General features: G+C 40.5%; 1 protein-coding gene across 1 annotated transcript; it reads right to left on the reverse strand.

Annotated features, from left to right (window-relative positions):
- Positions 1 to 237: 237 nt before the first annotated feature.
- On the reverse strand, positions 238 to 17,541 carry MITD1 (microtubule interacting and trafficking domain containing 1). The gene is made up of 7 exons (XM_052649461.1): positions 17,391 to 17,541; positions 4,792 to 4,893; positions 2,334 to 2,470; positions 2,167 to 2,253; positions 1,228 to 1,343; positions 435 to 495; positions 238 to 340 (listed from the first exon to the last, which is right to left on the reverse strand). The coding sequence occupies exons 1-7, from the start codon at positions 17,539 to 17,541 to the stop codon at positions 245 to 247; spliced, it is 750 nt and encodes a 249-aa protein (XP_052505421.1). The 3' UTR covers positions 238 to 244.
- Positions 17,542 to 17,556: the final 15 nt, after the last annotated feature.

A 17,556-nucleotide genomic window follows, 5' to 3' on the forward strand; every position in this document is an offset into this window, starting at 1 on the left:
AAATAAGAGAAAATCTGGGGAAATGTTTCAACTAACTATACTTGAAACACAAGTACTCTGAGTAACCTATTGATAAAAGTATTCAGGACTGGTCACACAACTGAACAAGGAATCCATACATTAGTAGAAATATAAAAATTTATTGTTAAATTCATACATTATAGGAATGATCTGTCCAAAGTTTAAAAAAAAAACCAACATTCATTTAAAGTAGAAATATATATGTAAATTAGGCTACTCTCTATCATATTTTTTTCGTGTGCTTATTATGAAAAATGTCCACTGTTGTTTCATGACATGGTCTTAAATCAAAATCACAATATCCAAGGGAAAAACGACTCTAAGAAGAGAAGAGAAGAGTTTTTTTTAACAAAAAGGATCAAAGCCATTTTGTTAAAGAATGCTACACAGTCACACATGAGACTATATCCTACCTGTGGTTTCTTAAAATAATCAAGTCCCCTTCCAATCTTAATTATCCATCCATTGTTGAACCTATTGAAATTAGTAATATAGTATTATACTCCAGACATTTAGGTCAGACAATGATCAAAGTTGTATGAAGTGTCAGCTAAATCTCCCCCTAACAAATAAAATCACTTCTTTCAGTGGCAAGAGTTGACCCAAACCTGAGTTTACCTATGGGCTGTGTCTACAATGAAACAAAACAACCATTAGCTGATAAAAGATTTTAACAGTTCAATTAAACCTTCCTTATGAATTTCATCTTCCTGAGAAAGCTTCCCTGTTCTGCTAACAAGTGGCTTCCAAGTGTACTCAGGCAGACGTGATGTTTCAGGGACTCCCCTGCCTAGAGATGGGGATCTACCAGGGCAGAGGAAGCCCTGATGGGCACAACACAGCATCCTGTCATGCCTACTAGAAAACTTAATAAACTATAAGAAGTAAAGCCAAATTAAATAAATACCACTATCACCCCAAAAGGAAATCATCCCAATGTCATAATACTGTATGTATAATTGGATATTAAAGTACTTTGCTCAGATGACACAGAACATGTAAATTTTATTCCTTAGAAAATAGGAAACTCACACAGAGGACACAATTAGCCAGATTTTTTTTCTTCAAAAGTGAAAAATACTAAAATTAAGCTTTATTTAAAATTTTAATACTTAAGTGGAATAGTATATGTAATTATATATAATTTATGAGAAATAAAAAGTATTTTTCAACTGCATAAAAATTAAAGTATTACTATATACTAACCTAATTTCTCGGTCATGTATTGAAGAAGAATATTCTAATTCCAAACACACGCCGTGATTCCTGAGCGACTGTTTTATTTCTTCCAGGCCACTACTCTGCTGCCGTTTCCCAGTGCCCTGTTAATAGGAAAAAGAAAACCCCAATTTTTTGACTCAGTTGTTAATATTTTAAATTATCCCTCAGCTATGCAGTGTGTGTGTTCAGTTGCACAGTTGTGCCACTGGCAGGTAGATTCTTCACCTCTGAGCCACCTAGGAAGCCCATGCAACGTATATCTTAGGTGAATTAAAATGTAAATATCCTACCCTAGTTTCACTGTCCATTACTGCAAAGAAGCAGCCAAAGAAGATGAAGTCATTTAAGAGCAACTGTTTTTATCAAAATAATCATTTTTTTTCCTAATGTGAACATAACCCAATTTGGTGCCATCTCCTAAGATGTATTCTAATGGTGCTGTTTATTCAGATGAGGCTTTCTTCTCAAATTGATCCTGGAAATATGAATTGTTTAGAATTATCCCTATTTAAATCAAAATCAAGATAGAGATGATAGAAACTATCAATACTGAAGACAGAGTGATTGACTCATAGATCATCCAAGAAACTAACTTGAACAACTATTTGAATAAGAGAGCTCAGCTAAGTGGCCAAATGCAAGGTACAACATACTAAAATCAACAGCATTTTCTCCAGTGTGTTTTGTGCCTATTCCCAGATGGCTCAGGAGTAAAGAACCCACCTGCCAATGCAGGAGATACAAGAGACGCGGGTTTGACCCCTGGGTCGGGAAGACCTCCTGGAGGAGGAAATGGCAACCCACTCAGTATTCTTGCCTGGAGAATCCCATGGACAGAGGACTGTCCTACAGTCCTACAACTACATCCTACAACTGAGTAAAGTTCATGATGTTAAGAAAGAGAAAATGCTTTCAGGTACCTACTTCATCCAGAGAGGTGAGAAGATGAATAGTTTTTACTTTACATGGTCTCTTAACCAGCATCTCACAAAATCGAAGGAAGTTATACAGCTGAAAGACATTAGGATAGGTTATTACTCATACATGTTAAACAATAACTATTTCATCCTATGTGAGTACATTTCACCTACCTGATGTGTGTGTCTAATGTAAGGATCTTCTATCCAAACTTCTGTAACTGTTTCACTCAGGTATTCTTGAAAAAGGGACTCATAACTGAAACCTGTTGCATTCTCTTCTATTTTAATTTGCTTGTGATATTTTCCGGCTACAAAACAGAAGTTTCTGTGATAAAACCAGTGACTACTTGTTTTCTTTTTATACATACTATATTTAGAAACAGTGAAAAATCAGGAGCACATACAAGTTAATGTTTTTAAACTCATGCACTAAAAAAATAAAAAATAAATAAACTCATGCACTCAGCGAGCATTGTCAAATGCTTAATCTATACCAGACACATTGCAAGATGCTACACACACACACAGGTAAATAAAAAACTATCCAATGAGTTTTGCCTTCATGGAGGCCAGGCAAGTGGGAAAGTCCAGAGATTTCTTGGAATAGGTTCTTGAGCTAAATCCTATAGAACCAGACAGTTTATTCAAGAGAGAACCATACTGTATATAAAGATATCTAATATTTTTATCACCATGAGTAGAATCATAAGCTATGATCCAGTGGGCAACTAGTCTTTTTCTTCAGATTTAAGTCTTTTTATGTCTTGCAATGTAATAGCTGAGGTATTACATATATGGTTTTCCCAACGGCTCAGCAGTAAAGAATCCACCTGCAATGCAGGAGACTTAGCTTTGATCCTTGTGTTGGGAAGATTCCCTAGAGAACTCCAGTATTCAACTCACTCCAGTATTCTTGCCTGAAAAATCCCATGGACAGAGGAGCCTGGTGGGCTACAGTCCAAAGGGTCACAAAGAGTCAGACATGAGTGAGTTACTAAGCACACATTAAATATATAAATGAAATATAATATGGAGTCTAGGAGTCTTAGAACTTGTAGAGTGTGTTAAGCAGAAACTTATAGTACTTCTTAATAATCCAAGCCAAAGACTAGAATGCCATAGGGTCAGCAGGGGAGTTCTATTGTTTTTGTTCATTCAAAATGAATAATTATTGAATAAGTTATCAAAGACCTTTAAGGTTGTTGTTTTTTTTTTTTTAAATATGATCCTTAACGGTAGTTCCTGATTTATATGGCGGTTGCACTTTTAAACTTTGTTTGAAAATCAGTGGTTTGGATTCTGTTCCTAATATTTCAAAACATAAAATGTTATAAACTGTGCATCAGTTTTCAAGTCAAGTCACATAGGTTAGTGTAAGCCAGTGTATTTAAGCCACAAAGTTGATGGTACTCTATTTCCTTCAGATTTCAGAGGGAAACTGCATTGCAGGTTTCAATTTGGGATGAAGTAAACAATTTTATTACTCCTCAACAAAGGAGCCAGCTAGCCAGGTTAATCAGGGTAGCCAGGATTTGCGATAGTACAGAATACCAGGAAGAGGCGTGCAGAGGGCAGGAGTAAGCAGGAGCTGAGGGCTGGGGGACACTGATATTTTTTTTTTTTTTGAGGACAGCAGTTCCTTTGACTTAGAATGCAGCAGCTGTGAATGTCAGGTGGCAACGGCCGTTTGTGTCTATATGTCCGTAAACTGGATGCTCAAAAAGTAGTGAACTAACCATACCTCCCTCATCTCTCATCACTGTGAGTCTCAGTCATGTCTGACTCTATGACCCCATGGACAACAGCCTACCAGGCTCCTCTGTCCATGGGATTTCCCAGGCAAGAATACTGGAGTGGGTTGTCATCTCCTCCAGGGGATCTTCCCCACCTAGGGATCAAACCCATGTCTCCTGTATTGGTAGGCTGATTCTTTACCACTGCGCCACCTGGGGAGCCCCCAGAGAACCAATTATAAATAGGGAACCATACCTTCTGCATCTCTGATCATTAAGAATACCTAACTCCTCAAACGTTCTGAATCAAGACAAAAATCTCAAAGAAGCCCTGGGCATTTCTTGAGCTACTTTAATATTTTGGTCATTTTATAAAGGGAGATACAAATGAGATACAGGCTTTACGTTCAGTATTGTTCTGCTTCATGGGGATCATGAATTCCTTAAAATGGCATGCAAAGTTCTGCAGTATGTAGAGCTGTCCTCAGATTCTCAGGAGGGTATCTGACTGCCACCTTCCCCTGAGCAGAAAACAAAACAACAGGGCAAAGGGCCTTCCCTTGTGGTCTAGTGGCTAAGACTCTGAGCTCCCAGAGCAGGGGTCTAGGTTTGACCCCTGGTTAGGGAACCAGATCCCATACACTGCAACTGAAAAAAAAAAAAAAGAAAAAAAGACCCTGTCCTTTTTTTAGTGATGCAACTAAGACCCAATGTAGCCAAATAAATAAATATTTTTTTAAAAAGTTAAGAATTGGAAATGCAGAGGAGACCTGTAAGCTCCCAAGGGTAAACAGTCCAGACCACACAGAGCTCCAAAGGGCACAGCCAGAAACACTGAATGAAACACGCTTTGTCACAAGAGCTCAGGCACATACTCTCCAAAATAGCCTTCTTACCTTCTTTTTCTTGTTCCAAGCGTTTCTTTAAGTGTTCTGCTCTATCCATGTAGTCAGAAATTATTTTTCTGAGATTATGCTTCTTTGTTTCATCTGTGGTGCCTACAAATTAAAAAACAGACTCTCAAGATTCCAAACAGGCTTTCTCTTTGGTACAGGCAGTGTTTCCTAAGTTTTCCATGGATTTCCTGTCCTTTGGCATGGTTCACCTTCGTGCTAAAATACACAAATAATAGGCCCCAATTTAGCTTGATCCTGTACGACCTTCACCTTTGCACTGAGCATTGGAAGCCACTTTATTTAGGAGTGGGGACTCTGACACTGTGACTGACAGATGGGGACACTCAATCTGGTGCGGAGACAAAGGTGGCTTATTACATGTCACTGACTATGAGCACCATTTTGTTCCAATTACCCGTAAGTTTGAAATCTTAGCACAATCAAAAGATAGCAAACAACAGCTTTCTTCCACAAACCCGTCTCTATTCCAGACTTCCCCTTTACAGCTTACATTGACTCATTTTCCCAGCCATCCCCAAAATCAAAGGTATTTTTGAGTATACATTATCAATAAAAGCTTATTCCAAGTTCCACTTCCAACCAGTTAACAAATTACTTCTGGTCCCTTCCTTCCTCCCTTTTAACACCGCTTTCATTTTTTTTACTTTAATTTCATTTTTAAACTCTGTTTTTAAAAACATTATATTTTGAATTAATTATATATTTATGGAAAAGCTAGGAACATGGCAGAGACTCCCTTCATCCAGATTCCCCTATATTAACATATTACACAACTAGAGTACAATTATCAGAGCAAGCATATGAACATTCATACAACACTATTAGCTCATCTACATACCTTATTGGTATTTCACTAATTATCCCACTTCATTGTCCTTTATTGTGCCCATCTTTGGGTGAAATATTCCCTTGATATTTCCAATTTTCCTGAGATCTCTAGTCTTTCCCTTTTGTTGTTTTCTTCTAGTTTTACGTACTGTTCATTGAAGAAGGCCTTGTTGTCTCTCTGTGCTATTCTCTGGAACTCTGCGTCTAGTTGGATGTAAAATTGGAAATATCAAGAGAAGATTTCACCCAAAGACAGGCACAATAAAGTACAGAAACAGTAAAGACCCAGTAGATGCTGAAGATATCAAGACATGGAAAGAATACACAGAAGAACTATACAATAAAGGTCTTAATGAACCAGATTACTCTGATGATGTGGTCAGTCACCCAGAGCCAGACATTCTGGAGTTTGAAGTCAAGTGGGCTGTAGGACTCACTGCTGTTAATAAAGCTAGTGGATGTGATGGAATTCCAGTGCTCACTCACTTCAGCCGTGTACGACTCTGTGAGACTCCATGACTGTAGCCCGCCAGGCTCCTCTGTCCATGGGATTCTCCAGGCAAGAATACTGGAGTGGGTTGCCATTCCCTTCTCCAGGAGATCTTCCAGACCCAGGAATCAAACCTACATTTCTTACATTTCCTGCACTGGCAGGTGGCTTCTTTACCACTGGCACCACCTGGAATTACAGTAGAACTATTCAAACAAAACCCCAAAGGATGAGGCCCTCAAGGTGTTGCAGTCAGTATCTCAGCAAATCTGGAAGACTCAGCAGTGGCCACAGGACTGGAAAAGGTCAATCCTCATCCCAATTCCCAAGAAGGGTAGTACTAAAGAATGAGCTAACAGTTGGATAACAGTTAGATAATTGCACTCATCTCCCATACTAGTAAGGTCATGCTTAAAATCTTGTATACTAGGCTTCAGCATTATGTGAACCAAGAAGTTCCAGATGTCCAAGCTGGGTCTAGAAAACGAAAAGGAACCAGAGATCAAATTGCCAACATTTGCTGGATCTTAGAGAAAGCAAAGGAATTCCAGAAAAACATCTACCTCTGTTTCATCACCTATACTAAAGCCTTTGACTGTGTGGATCATAACAAACTATGGAAAGCTCTTAGAGAGATGGGAATATGAGACCATCTCACCTGTCTCCTGAGAAACCTGTGTGCAGGTCAAGAAGCACAGTTAGAAGCCTGTATGGAACAACTGATTGGTTCAAGATTGAGAAAGGAGTATGACAGGGCTGTCTGCTGTTACCCTGTTTGTTTAACCTATACACTGCTGAGCACATCAGGAGAAATGCTGGGTTGGATGAGCTACAAGCTGGAATCAAGATAGGTGGGAAACACATTAACAACCTTAGATATGCGGATGATACCACTCTAATGGCAGAAAGCAAAGAGGAACTAGAAAGCCTCTTGATGAGAGTGAAGGAGGAGAGTAACTACTAAAAAAACTAAGATCATGGCATCCGGCCTCATTACTTCATGACAAATGGAAGGGCAAAAGGAAGTAGTGACAGATTTCCTCTTCTTGAGCTCTAAAATCACTGCACATGGTGACTGCAGTCATGAAGTCAGAAGACAACTGTTTTTTGACAGGAAAGCTATGACGAACCTATACAGTGTGCTGAAAAGCAGAGACATTACTTGGTTGACAAAGGTCTGTGTAGTCAAGGCTATGGTCTTCCCAGTGGTCATGTATGGATGTGAGAGCTGGACTATAAAGAAGACAGAACGCCAAAGAACTGATGCCTTTGAACTGTGGTGCTGGAGAAGACTCCTCAAAGTCCCCTGGACAGCAAGGAAATCAAATCGGTCAATCTTAAGGGAAATCAACCCTGAATATTCATTGGAAGGACTGATGCTGAAGCTCTAGTATGTTGGTCATCTGATGCAAACAGCCAATTCATTGGAAAAGTCCCTGATGCTAGGAAAGATTGAGGGAAGGAGGAAAAGAGGGCGTCAGAGGATGAGATGGATGGATGGCATCACTGATCCAATGGACATTAACTTGGGCAAATTTTGGGAGATGGTGAGGAACAGGGGGGCTTGGCATGCTGCAGTCAATGGGGTTGCAGAGTCCGACACAACTGGGTGACTGAATATCAACAATTATCCCACTAAAGAAAGTTTTCTGGTCTAGGATCCCACATAGCATTTAGGGGTTATGCCTCTTTAGTCTTCTCCAGTCTGTAATAGTTCCTTTAGTATGTTCCTGCCTTTTATGACCTTGACATTTAGGAAAAGTAAGCACTCACTTATTTTGTAGAATGTGTCTCATTTTGGGCTGCCCCTGTTTTCTGAGGATAAGACTGAGGTTATACATATTTTTAGCAAGAAAATCACAGAAGTGTTGTGCCCTTCTTGGTGGGTACATGAGGTCAATATGTCTTATTACTGGAGATGTCAACTTTGATGACTTGGTTAAGGTGGAGTTTACAGATTTCTCCACTAGAAAGTCACTAATTTCTCTTTTGTATGAAAAGCTATCTTGTGGGTAAATATCCTGTCTCTCTTCACTCTTCATTCACTAATTTTAGGATCCACTGATGGTTTCCTTTTTTTTTTTTTTTTTTGGCCATGGCATGCAGCATGTAGGATCTTAGCTGCCCGACCAGGGATTGAACTTGAGCCCCCTGCATTGGAAGGCAAAGTCTTAACTATTGGACTGCCAAGGAAGTCCCATTGATGGCCTTTCCCTGTAACAATTACTACTACTGCTGCTGCTGCTGCTAAGTCGCTTCAGTCGTGTCCGACTCTGTGCGACCCGAGATGGCAGCCCACCAGGATCCCCCGTCCCTGGGATTCTCCAGGCAAGAGTACTGGAGTGGGTTGCCATTTCCTTCTCCAATGCATGAAAGTGAAAAGTGAAAGTGAAGTCACTGAGTCGTGTCCAACTCTCAGCAACCCCATGGACCGCAGCCCACGAGGCTCCTCCGTCCATGGGAGTTTCCAGGCTAGAGTACTGGAGTGGGGTGCCATTGCCTTCTCCGAATTACTACTGCAGTATTTGCCAAATGGTGATTTTCTATTTCCATCATTTCTACTTAATGTATTAACTGGAATTCCAGTGTAAGGAAAAGCTGTCCCTTCTCGCTCATCTACTTATTTATTCTACTAATAATTTATATCAATATGGACTCATGGATATTTTACTTTATGGGTTGTAGTTGAAAACTATCAATTTTTTAAATTTATTTTTTAACTGAAGGATAATTGCTTTACAGAATTTTGTTGTTTTCTGTCAAACCTCAACATGAATCAGCCATAGGTATACATATGTCCCCTCCCTTTTGAACCTCCCTCCCATCTCCCGCCCCATCCCTCCCCTCTAGATTGATAGAGAGCCCCTGTCTGAGTTTCCTGAGCCATTCAGCAAATTTCCATTGGCTATCTATTTCATACATGGTAAGGTAAGTTGCCATGTTACTCTTTCCATAGATCTCACCCTCTCCTCCCCTCTCCCCATGTCCGTAAGTCTATTCTGTTTCTCCACTGCTGCCCTGTGAATAAATTCTTCAGTGCCATTTTCCTAGATTCTGTATATATGCCTTAGAATATGACATTTCTCTTTCTCTTTCTGACTCACTTCACTCTGTATAATAGGTTCTAGGTTCATCCAACTCATCAGAACTTACTCAAATGTGTTCCTTTTTATGGTGTAATATAAAAATGTAGTAATATTCCATTGTGTATATGTACCACAGCTTCTTTATCCAATCATGTCGATGGACATCTAGGTTGCTTCCATGTTCTAGCTATTTTAAATAGTGCTGCAATGAACATTAGGGTACATGTGTCTTTTTCAATTTTGGTTTCCTCAGGGTATAAGCCTGCTAGTGGGATTGCTGGGTCATATAGTGGTTTTATTCCTAGTATTTTAAGGAATCTCCATACTGTCTTCCACACTGGCTGTTATCAATTTACATTCCCACCAACAGTGCAAGAGCATTCCCTTTTCTCCACATGCTCTCCAGCATTTATTGTTTGTAGACTTTCCGCTGGATCATGGAAAAAGCAAGAGAGTTCCAGAAAAACATCTATTTCTGCTTTAGTGACTATCCCAAAGCCTTTGACTGTGTGGATCACAAGAAACTGTGGAAAATTCTGAGAGAGATGGGAATACCAGACCACCTGACCTGCCTCTTGAGAAACCTGTATGCAGGTCAGAAAGCAACAGTTAGAACTGGACATGGAACAACAGACTGGTTCCAAATAGGAAAAGGAGTATGTCAAGGCTGTATATTGTCACCCTGCTTATTTAACTTATATGCAGAGTACATCATGAGAAACACTGGACTGGAAGAAACACAAGCTGGAGTCAAGATTGCCGGGAGAAATATCAATAACCTCAGATATGCAGATGACACCACCCTTATGGCAGAAAGTGAAGAGGAACTCAAAAGCCTCTTGATGAAAGTGAAAGAGGAGAGTGAAAAAGTTGGCTTAAAGCTCAACATTCAGAAAACTAAGATCATGGCATCCGGTCCCATCACTTCATAGGAAATAGATGGGGAAACAGTGGAAACAGTGTCAGGCTTTATTTTTTTGGGCTCCAAAATCACTGCAGATGGTGACTGCAGCCATGAAATTAAAAGACACTCACTCCTTGGAAGGAAAGTTATGATCAACCTAGATAGCATGTTGAAAAGCAGAGACATTACTTTGCCAACTAAGGTCCGACTAGTCAAGGCTATGGTTTTTCCAGTGATCATGTATGGATGTGAGAGTTGGACTGTGAAGAAGGCTGAGTGCCGAAGAATTGATGGTTTTGAACTGTGGTGTTGGAGAAGACTCTTGAGAGTCCCTTGGACTGCAAGGAGATCCAACCAGTCCATTCTGAAGGAGATCAGCCCTGGGATTTCTTTGGAAGGAATGATGCTAAAGCTGATACTCCAGTACTTTGGCCACCTCATGCGAAGAGCTGACCCATTGGAAAAGACTCTGATGCTGGGAGGGATTGGGGGCAGGAGGAGAAGGGGATGACAGAGGATGAGATGGCTGGATGGCATCACTGACTGGATGGACGTGAGTCTGAGTGAACTCCGGGAGATGGTGATGGACAGGGAGGCCTGGCGTGCTGCAATTCATGGGGTCGCAAAGAGTCAGACACGACTGAGCGACTGAACTGAACTGAACTGATTCTGACTGGTGTGAGGTGATATCTCATTGTAGTTTTGATTTGCGTTTCCCTAACAATGAGTGGTGTTGAGCACCTTTTTATGAGCTTGTTAGCCATCTGTACGTCTTCTTTGGAGAAATGTCTGTTTAGGTCTTTTTCCCTCTTTTTTGATTGGGTTGTTGTTCTGGCATTGGTTTGTATGAGCTGCTTTTTAGGAAATTAATCCTTTGTCAGTTGTTTCACTTGCTATTATTTTCTCCCATTCTGAGGGTTGTCTTTTCACCTTGCTTATAGTTTCCTTTGCTGTGCAAAAGCTTTTAAGTTTAATCAGGTCCTACTTGTTTATTTTTATTTCCATTACTCCAGGAGGTGAGTCATAGGGGATCTTGCTTTATGTCATCGAGTGTTCTACCTATGTTTTCCTCTAAGAGTTTTATAGTTTCTGGTCTTACATTTAGGTCTTTAATTCATTTTGAGTTTATCTTTGTGTATGGTGTTAGGAAGTGTTCTAATTTCATTCTTTTACCTATAGCTGTCCAGTTTTCCCAGCACCATTTGTTGAAGAGCCTGTCTTTGCCCCATTGTATATTCTTGCCTCCTTTGTCAAAAATAAGGTACCCACAAGTGCATGGGTTTATTTCTGGGCTTTTGATCTTGCTCCATTAGTCTGTATTTCTGTTTTTGTGCCAGTACCATACTGTCTTGATGATTGTAGCTTTGTAGTATAATCTGAAGTCAGGAAGGTTGATTCTTCCAGCTCCATTCTTCTTTCTCAAGACAACTTTGGCTGTTTGGGTTTTTTTGTGTTTCCATATGAATTGTGAAATTTTTTTGTTCTCGTTCTGTGAAAAATGCCATTGGTAATTTGATAGGGACTGCACTGAATCTGCAGATTGCATTTGGTAGTATAGTCATTTTCACAATCTTGATTTTTCTTACCCAGGAACATGGAATATTTCTCCATCTGTTTATGTAGTCTTTTGATTTCTTTCCTTAGTGTTTTATAATTTTCTGTGTACAGTTCTTTTGTCTCCTTAGGTAAGTTTATTCCTATTTAATTCTTTTTGTTGCAATGGTGAATGGGATTGATTCTTTAATTTCTCTTTCTGATTTTTCATTGTTAGTATATTAGTATGTAGAAATGCAAGTGATTTCTGTGTATTGATTTTGTATCCTGCATCTTTGTTAAATTCACTGATTAGCTCTAGTAATTTTCTGAACTATCTTTAGGGTTTTTTATGTACAGTATCATGTCATCTGCAAACAGTGAGAGCTTCTTCTTTTCCAATCTGGATTCCTTTTATTTCTTTTTCTTCTCTGATTAGTGTAACTATGTTAAATAATAGTGGTGAAAGTGGACACCCTTGTCTTGTTCCTGATCTTAGGGGGAATGCTTTCAGTTTTTTACCATTGAGAATAATGTTTACTATAGGCTTATCATATATGGCCTTTACTATGTTGAGGTAGGCTCCTTCCATGCCCATTTTTGAAGAGTTTTAATCATAAATGGGTGCTGAATTTTGTCAAAGGCTTTTTCTGCACCTATTGAGATTATCATATGCTTTTTATCTTTCAATTTGTTAATACGGTATACCACATTGATTGATTTGCGTATGTTGAAAAATCCTTGCATTCTTGGAACAAACCCAACTTGATGATGGTGTATGGACTATTTGATGTGTTGCTGAATTGTGTTTGCTAAAATTTTGTTGAAGATTTTTGCATCTATGTTCATCAGTGATATTGGCCTGTAGTTTTCTTTTTGTGTGTTGTCTTTGTCTGGTTTTGGTATCAGGATGAGAGTGGCCTTGTAAAATGAGTTTGGAACTGTTCCTTCCTCTGCAAGCATTTTTTGGAAGAGTTTTAGAAGGACAGGCATTAGCTCTTCTCTAAATGTTTGATAGAATTCTCCTGCGAAGTCATCTGGTCCTGGGCTTTTGGGAAACTATCATCATTTTCTTGCTTAAATATTATCAGCATTGGCTTTGAGAGCTCCTTGTGCTGGCTCCTGTGTTCTTTTGACGTACCCCATTATTTTTTGACTACTTCCTTATATTTTGGTGCGGAATGTTGTAGTTTTCTTGCTCCAGCCCCAAAATCAATCACTTCTCCCAGAGACTGTGGTTTGTTTTATTGAAGAAGGGTATCAAGAGATCATATTCTGAGTGCTAAGTGTGCTCATTGTGGCTTGGGGAAAGTCTAGACCCTTTCTGTCAATACAGGCAGAAAGTCTATGGAGGTTTACTAATACATACATCTCTATTGCTGTATCTATCCATCTGCATCAAATCCCACAAATTCATACTAACTTTGATCCCACAGGGTTTATTCTAGCCTTCCTCCTTTCCTTACCTGTAACTTCTTTCATTATCCACAATATATTTACTAGCTTGTTCCTGTTTAGATCCCTGGGTAGGGAAGATCCCTTGGGGAAGGAGATGGCTTCCCACTCCAGTATTCTTGCCTGGAGAATCCCATGGACAGAGGAGCCTGGTAGGCCACAGTTCATGGGGTTGCAAAGAGTCAGACATGACTGAGCAACTAATACTTTCACTTTCAAGTTCAGTATAGACATCAAGCAGTTTCAGAATTCTTAACCCATACTGTTGTGAGAAAAAAAAAAAAAATTAACCAACTAAAATATAGTGTTTGGGACTTCCTTGGTGGTCCAGAGGTTAAGAATACGCCTTCCAATGCAGTGGACTCGGGTTCAATCCCTGGTCAGGGAACTAAGATCCCACATGCCACAGGGCAACTAAGCCCATCTGCCTCAACTAGAGAACCCGTGCTGCAACGAAGACCCAGCACAATCAAAAAAGAATTAAAAAACAAAACCAGCTTTGCCACTTTTAGCTGTGTGACCTTGGCCAGTTATTCAACCTCTTTTTATCTTCTTGTCTAACACGGAAAGAGTAGCAGCACCCTAGAAAATTGTGGAGAGGACTAATTATGAAAAACTAATTGCAAAGAGTTGACATGACTTAGCATCCGAACAACAACAAATTATGATACTGGCATGCAGAAAATACTCAGTGTTGTCAGTATCATTATCATCTACTTAATTTCTTTATACACTGCCCTCTCGGCTTCCTTTAGAACTAGATTTTATCTAACACCTGTTTTCTTAACTCTACTGTTACTTTGCTACTGCCTATGCTGCTGCTGCTGTTGCTAAGTCGCTTTAAATATATGCTATTTCCCCTGTCCTCTTTCTTAATCATTATCCTCGATCACAGTTTGACCCATCCTTCAAACATGACTTTGTCTTCCAGGTTTCATCAGATAGCCATCTCCAAGTCCCACTGGAAACTCACTCCCACATCTAATCTATGAGTCAATGCCAGTAATTCAATGTCCACTCTGTCCTCTCCCTAATCAGTGGTGTCATTCAGGTCATGGTTCATTCAGGCCCTCATCTCCTCTCATCTTGACTCCTGCAGGAGTTCATTAATTGATCTGCTTGACTTCAGTCTCTTCAGGTTCATGTTTCTCCTACACTCTTGACCTGTTCACTCATTTATTCAAGAAATATTTACTGAGAACTTACCACATGCCAGGCATTATTCTAAGCACTGGAGACACAGCAGTTAATAAAGCAAAACAGGATTCCCCACTATCATTCAAACGGGAGGGAAGACAACAACAGAGATAAATTGGTAAAACACATATGTTAGACTGTGATAAAGTGCTATTAAATAAAGCAAGGAAGAAGGATAAGCGAGTCCTGGGATAGGGGTTGTAATTTCACATTGGGGGTCAGGGAATGGCTTCACAAATAAGGTGATTATTTGTATAAATACCTGAAAGAGGAGAGAGAATAGGTCATGCAAATATTTGGGAGAAAAACATATGCCTAAGAGAGGCAACTTTAATTATGTCACTCCTTTGCAGAAACTTTAGTTTCTCCTTGTCAATGGAATGAGCTAAAATCTCCTGGCAGTCAAGGCCATCCACAGCATGCTCCAACCATCAGTCTATCTTTAAACTTCTCCTCTTCCTCTATAGGTATATGCTAAAGTGAACTGAACCACTTATTTAGTAAAACAGCACAGACAGAACTAGTACACTTTTAGCTGAGTTTCTGAAATTCTACTTACCCTTCCAAAACCCCTATCGAAAGCAACCCCCACCTTTCCATCCCCAAATGACCACTGGCTGTTTAAATCCTCATTGCATTTGTTTCCATAGCTCTTGGCACTTATTCCCTGCAGTAGAGTTATTGCATTTATATCTTAACCTTCAAGATCATGTCACCATCTCTTTAACCACCACAGGATCAGAGGAGCACACAGGAGCAGAACTCCTGGGATTCTGCTGCTTCAGGGTCCAGCACTGTATGCCATGTCCCTTTCTGGGAGTCAGCAGGGCAGAGTTGCTAAAGCCTTGGGTTCCAGTTGTGACTCTACCAATGGTAGCAGAACTGGAAAGTGAACTTTGCTTTTTATGCTGTTAAAATGAGGGTAACATCACCTCATACTTCATAGGGCAACCATAAGGACGAACTGGGATCATGCTTCTAATGTGCTCTGCACACTGCCTACCACTTAAGACTTACAAATGATATTACTCTTATTATCACCATCATCAAATGGTCCCTGCCCAAGGTAGGGTTTTAGAGTTCTAAGAAAAGCACTGTACACTGAAGAGCAGCCTCTGCTGTCTCAAAGCTTCTGAAACATATCAGAAATATGCAGGCAAAAAGGCATAGAGGGGAGATCTTGGGCCAGACGGGGAACCCAAGAGGATGGGGAGCAGGGGCTTGTTTTAAGTCAATTAATATATAATTACATGTTTATTACTTGCAAGGGATTGTGCTCGGTGTTAAGGTTATTTGGGTACTTCTAGGGGCTTCCCTGGTGGCTCAGAGGTTAAAGTATCTGCCTGCAATGTGGGAGACCCTGGTTTGATCCCTGGGTTGGGAAGATCCCCTAGAGAAGGAAATGGCAATCCACTCCAGTACTCTTGCCTGGAGAATTCCATGGAGGGAGGAGCCTGGTAGGCTACAGTCCACAGGGTCGCAAAGAGTTGGACACGACTGAGCTACTTCACAACACTGAATTGGTCATCTGATGCAAACAGCCAACTCATTGGAAAAGTCCGTGATGCTGGGAAAGATTGAGGGCAGAAGGAGAAGAGGGCATCAGAGGATGAGATGGCTGGATGGCATCAACTGATGGAATGGACATGAACTTCAGCAAACTTTGGGAGATGGTGAGGGACAGGGAGGCCTGGCATGCTGCAGTCCATGGGGTCACAAACAGTCGGACACAACTGGATGACTGAATGACTGAACAACAACAACAACAACACTGAATAACCATGTAACAGAAAGTCTTAACTCTCACAATCCTATACATTTCTCACACCAAATTTCAGTATATCCATTTCTAATGAAAAAACTTAAATTGGAGTATAGTTGGGCTTCGCAGGTGGCGCTAGTGATAAAGAACTCACCTGCCAGTGCAGGAGACATGGGAAACACTGCCTCAATCCCTGGGTTAGGAAGACCCACTCCAGTATTCTTGCTTGAAAAATCCCATAGACAGAGGAGCCTGGCAGGGCACCGTCCATGGGGTCACAAAGAATCCCCACATGACTGAGCAACTAATACTTTCATAGTTGATTTACACTGTCATGGTGGTTTCATGGGTACAGCAAAGTGAATCAGTTACACACACACATATATCCACTCTTTTTAAAACTCTTCTCCCATGTAAGTCAGTAGAGAGTACTGAGTAGAGGTCCCCGTGCTATACAGTAGGCCCTTATTAGTTTTTTTAACTTATAATGAAAATGTTTAATGAGAAAAATAAGGAAAAGGGTGTAACGAACACCCTTATTATTTATCACCTAGATTTAAAAATTGTTAGCATTTTGTCATATTTGCTTCAACGTTCAAATTCAGACATCATGACAATTCCTGCCCAAACATGTTAGTCTGCACCCCTAAAATTAAGAATAGAGTTTGAAAAATACCATACTACCTAACAAAGTTAATAATTTTATTGCTACTTGTTCCATATACAATCTTCCTAAATTGATCCCCAAATATTTTATACAGTTCGTTCAAACCCAAGTCCCTTCAAGGCAACTACTACATCTGCTGCTGCTGCTGCTGCTGCTAAGTTGCTTCAGTCGTGTCTGACTCTCTGCGACCCCACAGACGGCAGCCCACGAGGCTCCCCGGTTCCTGGGATTCTCCAGGCAAGAACACTGAAGTGGGTTGCCATTTCCTTCTCCAACGCATGAAAGTGAAAAGTGAAAGGGAAGTCGCTCGGTCGTGTCCGACTCTTAGCGACCCCACGGACTGCAGCCCACCAGGCTCCTCCGTCCATGGGATTTTCCAGGCAAGAGTACTGGAGTGGGGTGCCATCGCCTTCTGCGAACTATTACGTCTAGTTACCTCTTAAAATTCTAGAACAGCAACCTCTCTTTCATTGACGACATCATTCTAATAAAGATATAAAAGAAACCAGTCCACCTGTCCTGTAGAATACCCCATCTTCGGTATTTCACTGCTGTCTCGCAGCGAAAGGAATCGTTTTAACTCTGTCACTCCCACTCAGGCAAGACGGCCGGCAACTCCATTTCCTCCAGTCTCTGCTCCCCGGCTCAGTGCTCACCTTTCAGAACCTGCAGGAGCATATCGATCCCCTCCTGGTAACACACCAGAGCCTGCGGGTTCCGGGACTCGGACTCCAGATCTAACGCCCGCTTTAACACCGTCAGTGCAGCTGTTCTCCTAGTTTCCTGCTGCAAGCCGGACCTCGCCATAATCTCGGAAATTAG

Source organism: Budorcas taxicolor, chromosome 11 (assembly GCF_023091745.1).
Source record: "Budorcas taxicolor isolate Tak-1 chromosome 11, Takin1.1, whole genome shotgun sequence".
NCBI lineage: Eukaryota > Metazoa > Chordata > Mammalia > Artiodactyla > Bovidae > Budorcas > Budorcas taxicolor.